The 12,646-nt window shown below is 36.3% G+C and overlaps 1 protein-coding gene across 1 annotated transcript in view; it reads left to right on the top strand.

The window, feature by feature from the left end:
* LOC108908956 (Down syndrome cell adhesion molecule-like protein Dscam2) overlaps window positions 1–12,646 on the top strand; it is a 306,735-nt gene that overhangs the window by 203,810 nt on the left and 90,279 nt on the right. The window contains exons 5-7 of the mRNA XM_023457289.1: window positions 6,249–6,398; window positions 6,536–6,656; window positions 9,144–9,354. Coding sequence (XP_023313057.1) covers window positions 6,249–6,398; window positions 6,536–6,656; window positions 9,144–9,354 — 482 coding nt within the window. The remainder of the gene's footprint in view (window positions 1–6,248; window positions 6,399–6,535; window positions 6,657–9,143; window positions 9,355–12,646) is intronic.

Below are 12,646 nucleotides of genomic sequence, written 5' to 3'. Positions count from 1 at the left end.
AGGCTTAGTGCATTATAAAAATAACCCATTTTTAATAAAAAAAATTAAAAAAAATTAAAATGACAATGACGATGATTCTGATGACGAAAAATAAAACATAAATAAAATGTATTATTCAAATAACAATAATGTGCAAACGTTCTTTAGGAATATCTGATAATTTATTTTGGAGGACGAATCCCGTCAACGGACACTGTAAAAAATATTATTAGAAACCTTAGGTGGCCAGAAAAGAGCCCCGATCTCAGTCCTTTAGACATATTTCCGCGGGGACATTTCAACAAAATATGTTATTAAAAACCTCAAAATTTACGCATTAAAAGAACAAATACAGGACGAAATGTTTGATAATTTCTTTTTAAAGCAATAATTAGTAAATTAAAGCATATTTTCAACGGTATCATCACAATTACTTGCATGTTGAAAAGTGTAAGGTATTTTAATGTTATTTCGTTTTTAGGTATTCTCCTCATGTTGTTGTAAAGGTCAGTTATAAAAATCGTTGTTTGTTATTTCAATAAGGATGAATTTTAATTTTTTTACTTTAAACATATATTTTATGCCAGCAAATGATGTCAAAAGAAATAAAGGAAAAGTCGTACATTTGTATTTAAAGTTTTTTTCTCAATTTAATTATTAAATCTATAAATGGATATCAAAATACAAAAAAAACCTGTACCTACATTACGCGACGTACTAATAACCCACCTTGTATATTAAATAAATTTATCATCATCATCAGATATTAAAAAATATATATTAAAAGCTGTTTAAAATATCATTACGAATTTTGTTTATTTGGAAATATATTTTCTACAGTATATCAATACCAAAAAATGAAAATAGTAGCTAATTAACAAAATTATGAAATAACTTAACTATGACACCGCTGCAGAATATCATATGAAACTACATAGATAGATATTCGTTGATTCTTTAAACATTTTTATCAATACCTACATCATACATTTAAGTAAATACAGTAACGTAAAGAACAGATGTTGATAAAAAAGTGTCCAAAATAAATCCATAAGTACGCCGGCAACATTGCCAAAGTGTTGTTTATATGTTGCTAGGATACGCGTAGGAATGCGGGTCGCTGCATTTGATTCTTCCTAAAATTCTGCTGGTGGTGTACTCTATCGGCAATTCGGGAATTTAAAGCTGCAGGCCTATTCTTGTAGCGGCCTGGGGCGATAGCTATTTTATATGTGCAGCAAATATACAGGGTTATCCAAAAGTCCCGGTACGGCAGAACTTTTGAAAAATGCATTTTGGGAAAAAATGTTCCAGACAAAAGTGCAAGGATTTTTCCCTGGCTATCTGATGGTGACCTTGGATTTGACCTTGACTTTAACCTTCAAGGTCATTTGAAGGTCAAGTTAAGTTTTCTAAATAGGAACCCCAATTTTTTATTGCGGATTTGGAAAGAGCAGGAAATTTTACGTTTAACTATGACCTTGACCAATTCCTTGACCACGACCTTCGAGGTCAAATGTGGGTCGAGTTCCAAAGGTCCCGGTGCTTTTGTCTGAAACATATTTTCCCAAAATGTTTTCTTCGAAAGTTTTTCTGCCGTACCGGGACTTTTGGATAATCCTGTATATATAGTTCATGCCTCAACAATTCCTCATACTGTCCGTTGTCAACAGTAGACGTTGAACGGTCATTTTCCCTACACAAGTTAATATTAAGTCATCAACGTCGCCGTGTCACTAAAGAACACTTAGAAAAGCACGTAGTAATATGTTATAACTCCTTCCAATATGCCACGGAAGCCTTCTCTCAACACTAAGGCTTATCGGGTAAGTGTGTCATACAAATTTATACAGGTATTTTATCGTCAACTTAGCCTTGCTCTTTGGCAATAGGACTATGTTGCGACATATTTTCATTCGTGATCTAACTACGGTCCTGTTAATCTCCGCGCAGCACTAAGCCTAGTAATAACAGTCATAGTTTTCATATGTGTATACGGAGTTATAAATTTTTCGTTCGAATTAAAGTCGATTACCGATAATAAGATTAGCCAAATCATTTATGTATACACTAAAACAGTTGGGGTCCAAGATTTGACCCTTGTGGCACGCCCGAAGTTGAAAAATAATAATTCGATGTAATACCATTGTATGTGACGTATTGCAATCTGTCAGACAAATGTAAAAAACTTTAAAGGTAAACTCAAGTTTTTTTCACTAAAATTTCGTGTGGTTTGTATCGAATAAAATTTTATTCATTTAATTTAGTTTCATTAACGGCATCATTATCGAATAATCAATTTCTCTATAGTTAGAATTTTGAACAAAAATGTATATTTGTTTTCAACTCTCTTCGACGTGATCTCCAATCATTCGGCCGCGGGGTTCGAACCCGTGGTCTCACCAACAACGACTCCGATGCGCGCTTTCAACAGAATTTTAAAACAGTTTAAAGTAAACAACTTATTATGGAAAACACCGTTGAAGAATATTATCCTGTATTATTAATAATATACCACCCCCTCTCCCACACAAGTTTTAGTGAACATCTCTGTGGTTCGTGTAAAGTTCTGACACGTAGGACGGCGTGGTCGTGTATGCTGGAGGTAGGGAGGAGTTGATTTTCAATCTTACGACATGATAATTTAATTTGGAGTGAGTGCAATGTGGCAACACCACCGGAGTGCTGATACTTTTGTTATTGCCGAGGGAAGCGTTCGTGAATAATTCTGTTTGGGTTAACTTCTAAAAATGTGATTTGCGGAATTGTAAAAGAAACGAATGTAGGCGTTAGAATGTAGAGAACTTCATTACCGAACAAAAATGTAAGTTACAGAAATTTAAGTCATTTTAGCACATCCCATCCGATCTTTTTTTGTTTTATTGCATAACGCCAGGACCGCGACGACTCTGTATTCAATTTAAGTTTCTTTCTGCAGTGTCAGATACACGCGGGCTCTCTCCCAAGTGGCAATACTGTATAACTTACTTTCTGGGGAATGTGGTCAAAAAAAGGACGGATACGAGCGCGATATGCATTTCTGGAAACATTCGCCGGGGAGAGAATTTTCATACTTGAAACCGACGTCGCCAGTGTAACACTCGACACGCTCTACAAAGTTAACAAACTCGATTCCATTAAAAATTAATAAGTAGGGATAAAAAACACAAAGGCAAATCCTTTTCAGAACCCCATATCAATTGAAGACAGTCGATACACGCATAAGAGAGTGCTCAGTCATCTGGAAGGACTTTTCAGATTCTAATGAATGCATACCGTTGTATAAGAAATGCATATTTTCGTAACTAAGTTGAAGATGTTCTAAGTTCAAAACTAAGGCTGAAAACTTAGCGCTTTATGAAGTTTTCCGTGATCTAAAGTGATTCCCGTCGACTCCCTTAAAAGGTTGCTCATAATAGTCTTTTATTCCTGTGCAGCTTATGCTTTAAACCGTTATAGACAAATTCTTCGCAATGTTTACAAACATTCAGAAGCCATAATCATCATGACATGTAATTATTGCAATCGTCAGCTCAATTGAAAGATTCTAGAATAATTATCAAGTCAACTGTGACGATAATAAAAACCAGTTTAATGGTACATATTTAAACGCATTCTTTATGCTACGGTCACACGGAGCGCTATGTTAGCTATGTTCGCTGAGTTAAAAATAGCTACATTCGTTACGTTCGCTATACTCTTTAAAAACAGCCAATATTACGACCATTCTGACCGCTGTGTTAGCTTTGTTTGCTACTCATTCTGCATGTTTGAAGTTAGTCACAATTGGTCGAAATCATACAAAATGCGTACGATATGTATGCTAGTTCGCGATGGTAAGTACGTCAAAGCAAATTTGATTAACGGCTATATTTTTAAAACATATAAGATGCTAGGGTTACACAGGGCGCTATGTTAGCTATGTTAAAAATAGCTCTATGCTAGCTATGTTCGTTACGTTCACTATACTCATTACGATCACTCAGAGCGCTATGATAGTTTTGTTTATTATTCATTCTGAATGTTAAATACGTCAAAGCAAGTTTGATTAACGGTTATATTTTTAAAACGTGGCTTAGTTACATTGATGCTAGGTTTACACAGGGCGTTATGTTAGCTATGTTCGCTGTATAGCTACCATTATTTTAAATGTCGAATGCACCTTATATTTCGCATGCGTTCTAAGTAGTCGCGTCTAAGGGGACACAGGACGTTGTGCTAGCTATGTTCGTTATGTTCTCTATGCTCGTTAAAAATAGCCAACATTACGACCACTGCGCTAGCTTTGTTTGTACACTATGTTCGATATGTGTAAAAAAAAACAGTCACCATTACTTTAAACGTCGAAAGTAGGTTATCTTTTCTTTTCGATACGGGGCGTTGTGCTAGCTATGTTCGTTTGCTATACTCGTTAAAACATACAATATTACGACCACTTAGAGCGCTGTGCTTCATTTGCATGTTTTAACTTAGTCACAATTGTTCTAAATCATATTCGTGGTCATATAAAATGCTTACCATTTGTAAGCTATGTTCGCGATGGTATGTTGGCTACGTTTGCTACATGTGTTAAAAATAGCTATTATTGTCTTAAATAGACGTGGCCACATAAAGAATAGCGAATGCTATGTTCGTTATCTTTACTGTGCTTTCCAGCTTTATTTAAAATAACCACCATTGCTTTAAATGGGCGTGGCTACACTTAATGTGATAAAGAAACGGCAAAATTTTATAAATGTATGTTTACGTATCATACGTATTTACATTCTTAATATGCAAGCTTGCATAGCTAATAAGCGCTCTATGCGGCCTTGGCAGAAAACTATTTTAATTACATGTAGCGTGCATAGCAAACGCAGCTAGTTTAACGCTCGTGTGATTCTGTATAGCGTGTATATGAACAAAGCTAACACAGCGCTCTTTGTTGCTCTAGGATGTATCTTTCTTCTCCTTTTCTTACAATATAATGTGTTAAGTAGGAAGGAAAACATATGCTTCTAAAAGAATCATTGTTCCAATAGATTTTCTATCGACCAATGAATGCACAAATACTCAGTTTTTTGTTTTACTAGGTTTTATTAAAAAAACGTAAAAGCCCCTAAAAATTGGAAGCGCTGCATCACAATCCGAACTAAATCTTCGGATATAAACAAAAGGCCTCCCCTTGCAAATAACGAGTGCGGGAGTAATCTGACGTTTTTTTTTTGGTGGGGTATCGCTTTGTACTTGCAGTTGACAAACGAAACCTATGGATGCGTTGCCATTGAAATAACCCTCCGAGAGTCATCTACGTGGTATATTGGCAATCATTATCTGTTTCCAGTTCACATGCTCTACAGATTTTCAGGCGTAGCGCCTAAATTAGTGTTAGTTTGTATGCCTCCGGTTGCACCATTCATTATTAGGTGGACTGTACCGCCCTGCAAATAATTACCTAGTACGCCATAAATCGTGATGATTCCCAGAAAATGAAAACTGTTCGAGTGCACTGTATTTCAAAACCACTATGTTTATGTTCTACCTTCTTTTATCGAATACAGCATTATTGTTTTAGGACTTACGGATATGTGTACGGTGTGCTCATAAAGTAACGTATAAATTCTATAAAAAGCCCGATTAGAACCAACAAGAACCGAAATGAACATCAATCAGGGCAGGCCTAGAATTGTGATAGCGGGTCCGCCCCCACAGATCCTAGCCCGAGAAAATAACGGCAGGTCAAAGATTCCTAGCTAAGATTGCGTCTTTCTGAAACTGGCCACGACTTAACAACCCAAAAAATCATCGAGCTATAAATATCAGCACGGGCCGTAATAATTTATAAAATCATTAAGAACTGAAATAAACATCAAGGCGGGCTTGGCCTTCTGATAGCTAATCCGCCCACACAGACCCTAGCCCGAGAACAAGTCAGGTCAACGACACGACACAACGACCCGACACAACGACCCGGAAAACCATTGAATGTTGAAAAAAAAAATAAAATTAGCTCTTTTTGAATTGTTTGAAAATAACGAATATTATGTGAAAATTAATTCTGCCCTTTATAGTGTTTGCTTTAAAAATAAAATCCTGGGGCAAACATTTCCTCTCGTTTAGTTGTTTACGCACCTTAAAAAAATACATTAATACCTTTAATTATTCGACGTTGTTTATTTAGGCACACATTGTCGCGTTAGTTACTATTTATGTCCTTAAAGAGGCTATGTCCGGCACTGGTCCTAATCGTGATAAAAATATCATTCCTTTAAACAGTTCTTTTGTTTCAGGGGGACGAATCGTGGTTACCTACGGAACCGGCGAGTTGCATATCCGCTCAGCTCGTGCGGAAGACGGTCTAGCCAGATATTCATGCTTGACGCTGCATGCATTGACCCAAGAGAGGAAAAGAAGTTCCCCCGCCATGTTGACTGTAACAGGTAGGTATAAAATTGTAATAAAATCGAAATGAAATGGGTAAATAATTCGCATTCCGCCAGATCAATTATGCACCCCTTTCCTAACCAAATTGATACACAGGGCGTTCCCTTATATCTATTTTCGTCGCTTGTTGCAGATCCGATAAGGAGTATGGCACCTAGACTGGCACCTTCCGTCCAAACCACTGTTTCAGCAGACAGAGAGTCTGACATCCATTTGACCTGTTCTGCCCAAGGAAACCCCCCACCAGTTTTTAAGTGAGTGTTATTTTTAGAACCGCCACTGTTAATTACAAAAAGATGTGCAAATCTAATGCTAGGGTCACACAGGGCGCTACGTTAGCTGTGTTCGTTAAAACTGTGCGCTATTAGGTTTTAAGATTTAAAAAACATATAAAGACGAATCTCTTTAGAACTCAGTATAAACTGGAGTTGCTTGAGATAAGAATTAGTATTTAAAATGATTCTTCTCAATTAAACACATTCTTTATGTTAAGGCCACTCAGGGGTCTGTATGAGCTATGTATACTAAAAACGGCCACCATTGTTTTAAACGTCGAACATAGCTTATGTTTTGTACGCTATGTTCGTTGCGCCGCTATACTCGTTAAAAAACGGCTAATATTACAACTAGCTTTGCTTGCTATGCTTGCTGCATATTAAAAGTAGTCACCATTATTTTGGACGTCGAACATAACTTACGTTAGCTATGCTCGTCGCTATGCTCGTTAAAAATAACTAAAATAGCTCTGTTTGAGCGTTCGCTATGTGTCTTAAAAATATCCACAATTATTCTAATTTGATTACTGGCTATATTTTTAAATGCAACTTAGCTACGTAGACGATGAAACCACAAAGGGCGCTATGCTGCTATGTTGGCTATTTTTACTATGTGTATTAAAAATAGCCATAATGTTTAAATAGATATGACCAAAGTAAGTGCGAACGATATGTCTGTTAAGTTTGCGATGATAGATACATAAAGAGTAATGTGTATTCATTGTGTTTGCTATATTCGCTAGCTAACTCGAAAATGGCCACCATAGTTTTAAATTGTCGTTGAAATCAAGATTGCCACGAGACCAGTGCATATTTATGCTTTTTTACTATTAAATTTACTAAACAAATGTAAAATTATTTTATTAAGAAAAAAATACTGGAGCACAATATACAGGGTGTAACTAAATAAGTGTAAAACATTTAAGGGGGTGATTCCTCATCGAAAAAAAGATAGGATCTTTCATATAAAGAAACTTCATTGGAGCATCCCTTGTTAAGATACAGCCCCTTAAAGGGGGTACATAAAATTTGTTTAACAATTTTTTTCACAAGCACTAAACAAGTTACAATATTGAAATTAACCTGACATTTTCTACTACCAAAAAGACACTTAGCCAGTAATTTATTTGGTTTACCCCATTGTTGTAAGGGGTGGAAAACGCAACCCCTAAAATTTATTTCCAAAGTAACTTTTTGTCTTATTATTTGTTTACCATTTAAAAATTTATTTCCGATAGCCTGTTTCATTCTAAAAAAAAAAATGTCTCTTGAATTTTTTGCCTAAAATAAACCAGTTCGCAGCAAAAAATTATTTTACGAACAAGATACATATCGCCATAAAACGAAAATACGAAACTAATTTATCTAGTAGGCCGCTATTAGCGATACTGACAATTTATTTATTAGTTTTTCTACATGTTGTATGTTTTGTTATTAATAAATTAGTTTTGATTATTCCCCTTTAATCATTTAATGCAGGTAGTAACTACAAAATAACAGTAAATCCAGTTCGCATTTATGACGATGTATCTCTGTAGTTGTTCGTAAAATAATTTTTTGCTGCGAACTGGTTTATTTTGGGCAAAAAATTCAAGAGACATTTTTTTTTTAGAATGAAACAGGCTATCGGAAATAAATGGTAAACAAATAATAAGACAAAAAGTTACGTTGGAAATAAATTTTAAGGGTTGCGTTTTCCACCCCTTACAACCATGGGGTAAACCAAATAAATTACTGGCTAAGTGTCTTTTTGGTAGTAGAAAATGTCAGGTTAATTTCAATATTGTAACTTGTTTAGTGCTTGTGAAAAAAATTGTTAAACAAATTTTATGTACCCCCTTTAAGGGGCTGTATCTTAACAAGGGATGCTCCAATGAAGTTTCTTTATATGAAAGTTCCTATCTATTTTTCGATGAGGAATCACCCCCTTAAATGTTTTACACTTATTTAGTTACACCCTGTATAATAACAAATTAATTTATATGACGTAAGGGACAAAATATTGAATGAACTTCTAATCTCAAGTGTCATAAAATGTCACTAGGTAGAATTGTAGCTAGCGCCCTCTAGCGATGGTCGAAAACTCAGAAGATTAGCTTCTCAAGGTCGTTTCTGTAGCAAATTTCAATGCATTACACCGCTTTTTTTTTGGAGATTATGTGGCTAAAATTTGATATGCTCAAAATACGATATACCCATGACCCATAGGAAAAAAATCTGTTTATTTTCTTGATGTTCCATCAGTTCCTGAATTGTGGTAAATTTTTCTAAAACTCCCTGTATATTTTTGTGAAATCGCATTTACCATTTTTTCGCAAATTTAAAAAATAAGGGAAGTAAAATTTTATGTGAATACCTTAAACATAGCTAGTGTAGGTCATTGATGACAGTAGCGGAAAGTGAAGGGCCGAGAACGGCTCCTTGAGGCATGCCAGACTAACTGAGCACAAATTGGTCTTGTTCCAGTTGGTTTCGTGAAATTAATGGCCACCTGCAACCAGTTCACTCGTCAGCCAGATTTGAGCCCTCTCAAGACATTTTGCACATACGAAGACTGAAAGCCGAAGATACCGGCAGGTGGACCTGCAAAGTGTCCAACAATTTTGGAGAACAACGATTAGACATACACCTAACCGTCACTGCTTACCTAAGTGTTCACGTGCTCCCTCAGTTACAGGTAAGATTGCGGTGGCGGATTGGCGACATCCTGTAGTGGGGAATTCTCGCTGATTCCCACGAGACTCTAAAATTTGTTTAGACAACATTGCGGAGAACTCGCAAGTTTTGCAGCTAAATTAAATAAGAGGAAGTCGAATCGCGAAAAGCTCTCCGTACTTTTGTTTTGATGCCAACTAATTTATATAATTTATGAATAAAAAGTTACATAATAAAGTTGTCGACTTTTATTAAAAAAGTTCGCGGCACTATTCTTTAAACGAAATTTGTTTTTCTGCAATTTCCTAGCGAAACGTAATAAATAAGAAATGAGGACGGAGGCAATAGTCCGGTATTACAGCATGAAATCGAATACTAGAATCCTTTGGATATTATCTCTGTAGCTTCCTTTCCGCTTACAGTTAATAAATAAAATAGTATTTATTCCATCTAATTCGTTACGGTTCCTGATCCATTAGTCCCCGTAAGGATCACAAATGGCCTGCATAACAATAAACAACAGGAGTAATTTATTTAAATCGTGGAATATTTGGAAAGACATTTACACGGTCATGCTATCCGCATTTTAAACTCCACTCTCCCTAATCCGAATTCAACTCACTACCCTTTGCATTATATAAACTAGCTCAGTCAGAAATGACCCGTTCATTAATTAATTGATTTTTAATTCAACGAAAAACGTCCCCCAAAAAAAGCTATTACTCACCTCACAGATAACAACTGTATCAACTAGTTAACAAATTATGTTGGGTAATAATATAATCGCCTCTTCATTGAAAAAATTATCGCAGTTCCCTATGAAATCCGTATTAAGAACAGTTCTGTTCATCTCACGAATAGTTTTTAACTCCACACCTGAAGAAAACAGTAGTTTTGAAGTGAAGAATTCATCAGGCCAATTTTGGAGAGCGACATTGTTGTTAAAGAAGAAGAAAAGGAACAAGGGCGATGTCGTCATTAAAGAAGATTCCTCGAAGATTGTTTAACAGAGAGCGGAAGAGATGGAAATTTGATGAAGCAAGAATAGAGCGGATGAGAAATAACCTCCCAACCCAGTTCTTGAATCGCTGCTTCTATGATGTTAGCAGTATGAGGACGGAAGACGGAGTTGTTGGCAATAAACATCAGCAGTAATGGGTACATTCCTTGGAAAGAGTTCATTGGAGCTAAAGCCTTCTCTATCTTACAATCAGTGATATAACGAGCGTTCAAATAAAAACGTGGTCAAGTTGGTTCTGAAAATTTGGACGTAGGGCGTAGCGTATAGCAAATGAACTTAAACGTCATCTGTCAAAGCGCTATATCGCCGCTATCAATTTGAATATTTTCGTTTTAAAAAGCGTTTAAAATGGTGTTTTCTCAAGAACAAAAAGTGTTTATCATAGAGTCCTACTTTAGAAATGGACGCAAGATTGATGGAATATGGAAGTATTCTATTGAGGAATGTTTCATAGAATTTCAAAATCAATTTCCCGGCGTTGTTGAGTACAAAATTTTTCAAAGTGCAGTTCAGCGTTGTGTTAATGTTTTTCGTGAAACGGGCAGTGTAACAAGAAAAGAAGGAAGCGGCCGACCTAAAAAGCGGACTGAAGAATTAAAAGAAAATGTCCAACAAATAATGGAAAATGCGCCAAGAACTTCTGTACGTGTTTTATCACAAATGGTGGGAGTATCAGTCGGTACCTGCCACACAGTGTTAAAAAAAGATTTGCGTTTGTTCTCCTATCGTTTAACTTGTCAGCAAGAACTTCATGAAGTTGATTTTCCGCGACGGGCTGTATTTTGTGAATGGTTTTTAAACAACTACGGTGAACTTCATAATATCACCTTTTTTTCTGATGAAGCCTGGTTTCATTTAAGTGGTTACGTAAACTCACAGAATATGAGAATGTGGTCTTCTGAAAAACCAGATAACTTTTTTGTCGAGGGCCCTCTACACGCTCAAAAAATTGGAGTTTGGTGTGCTCTCAATCGAAGGAGGATTTATGGACCTATTTTTTTTAATGGTACTCTTACTGCGCAAAGGTATAGAGAAGAAATTATCGCTCCTTTTGTTAACCAGCTGGAAGAAAACGAAATTACAAACTTTTACTTTCAACAAGATGGCGCAAGGGCACATACGGCAGGCGAGACGATGAATATGTTGAGGGAAGTTTTCCAAAATCGACTAATAAGTCTCAATGCTGAACATGAATTTCCACCGAGGTCATGTGATATTACGCCGTGTGATTTCTTTTTGTGGCCTTACCTTAAAAACACTATTTTTGAACTGCCTATTCCTGATTTAAACCATCTGCAGGCTCGACTTATAGACAAGATTCGTGAAATTAACAATACCCCGAGCATCTTAGAAAATGTCTTTAATTCTTTGAGGAACAGGTGTGAAAAGTGCTTGGAACAAGGAGGGGGACACTTTCAGCAGCTGCTTTAATTTATTGTTATAACAAGGAGGGGGACACTTTCCGCAGCTCCTTTAATTGTTTGTTATTGTTATCACGATTATTCTTTAAAATAAAGTTATATAGTCATTAACGTTATTGAAACTGACAGCTGCTATACAGCTCGTTGAGAAATGAGGTTAAGTTGGTCGCTATAAGCTACTCCCTACGTCTAATGTGTCAGAGCCAACTTCGACCACGTTTTTATTTGAACGCTCGTTATTATCTTCCACTTCCTTCCAACAATCTGTCAGATTTTTATATCCACACCTGGAGAAGTCGCTGCTTCTATGATGTTAGCAGTATGAGGGCGGAAGACGGAGTTGTTGGAGATAAACCTTAGCAACGATGGTTACATTCCTCGGAAACAGTTCACTGTAGACAAAGTCTTCTTTATCCCACAATCAAGGATATATTTTCTTCCACTTCCTTCCAGAAATCTGTCACGCCTGAAGAAATCCAGTGGTATGGAAGAGACCAATTTTGAATAGCGATGTCGTCATTAAAGAAGAATCCGCGAGGATTATTCGATAGAGAACGAAAGAGATGGAGATTTGACGAAGCAATAACATGGCGGATATGGAACAACCTTCCAACCGAGTTCTTGAATCGCTGCTTCTATGACGGAAGACGGAGTTGTTGGAAATAAATATCAGCAGTGATGTTTACATTACTTGGAACCAGTTCATTGTAGATTTATCCCATCAGATACTCAACGTCAGCATAAGCGGATGGATAGCACCAGTTTTCATCACCTCTAACAAAAACGATGTTGACGAGCTAAACCATGACGACCAGCAAAGAGCCACAAATACTGACATGCTGATTTTGATGTTTTCGCTCAAAACATGATTC

This window comes from Anoplophora glabripennis, unplaced genomic scaffold (genome assembly GCF_000390285.2).
Source record: "Anoplophora glabripennis isolate ALB-LARVAE unplaced genomic scaffold, Agla_2.0 scaffold9, whole genome shotgun sequence".
NCBI lineage: Eukaryota > Metazoa > Arthropoda > Insecta > Coleoptera > Cerambycidae > Anoplophora > Anoplophora glabripennis.
Note: the sequence above shows the minus strand (reverse complement) of the source record. Positions and strands in the feature narration are given on the sequence as shown.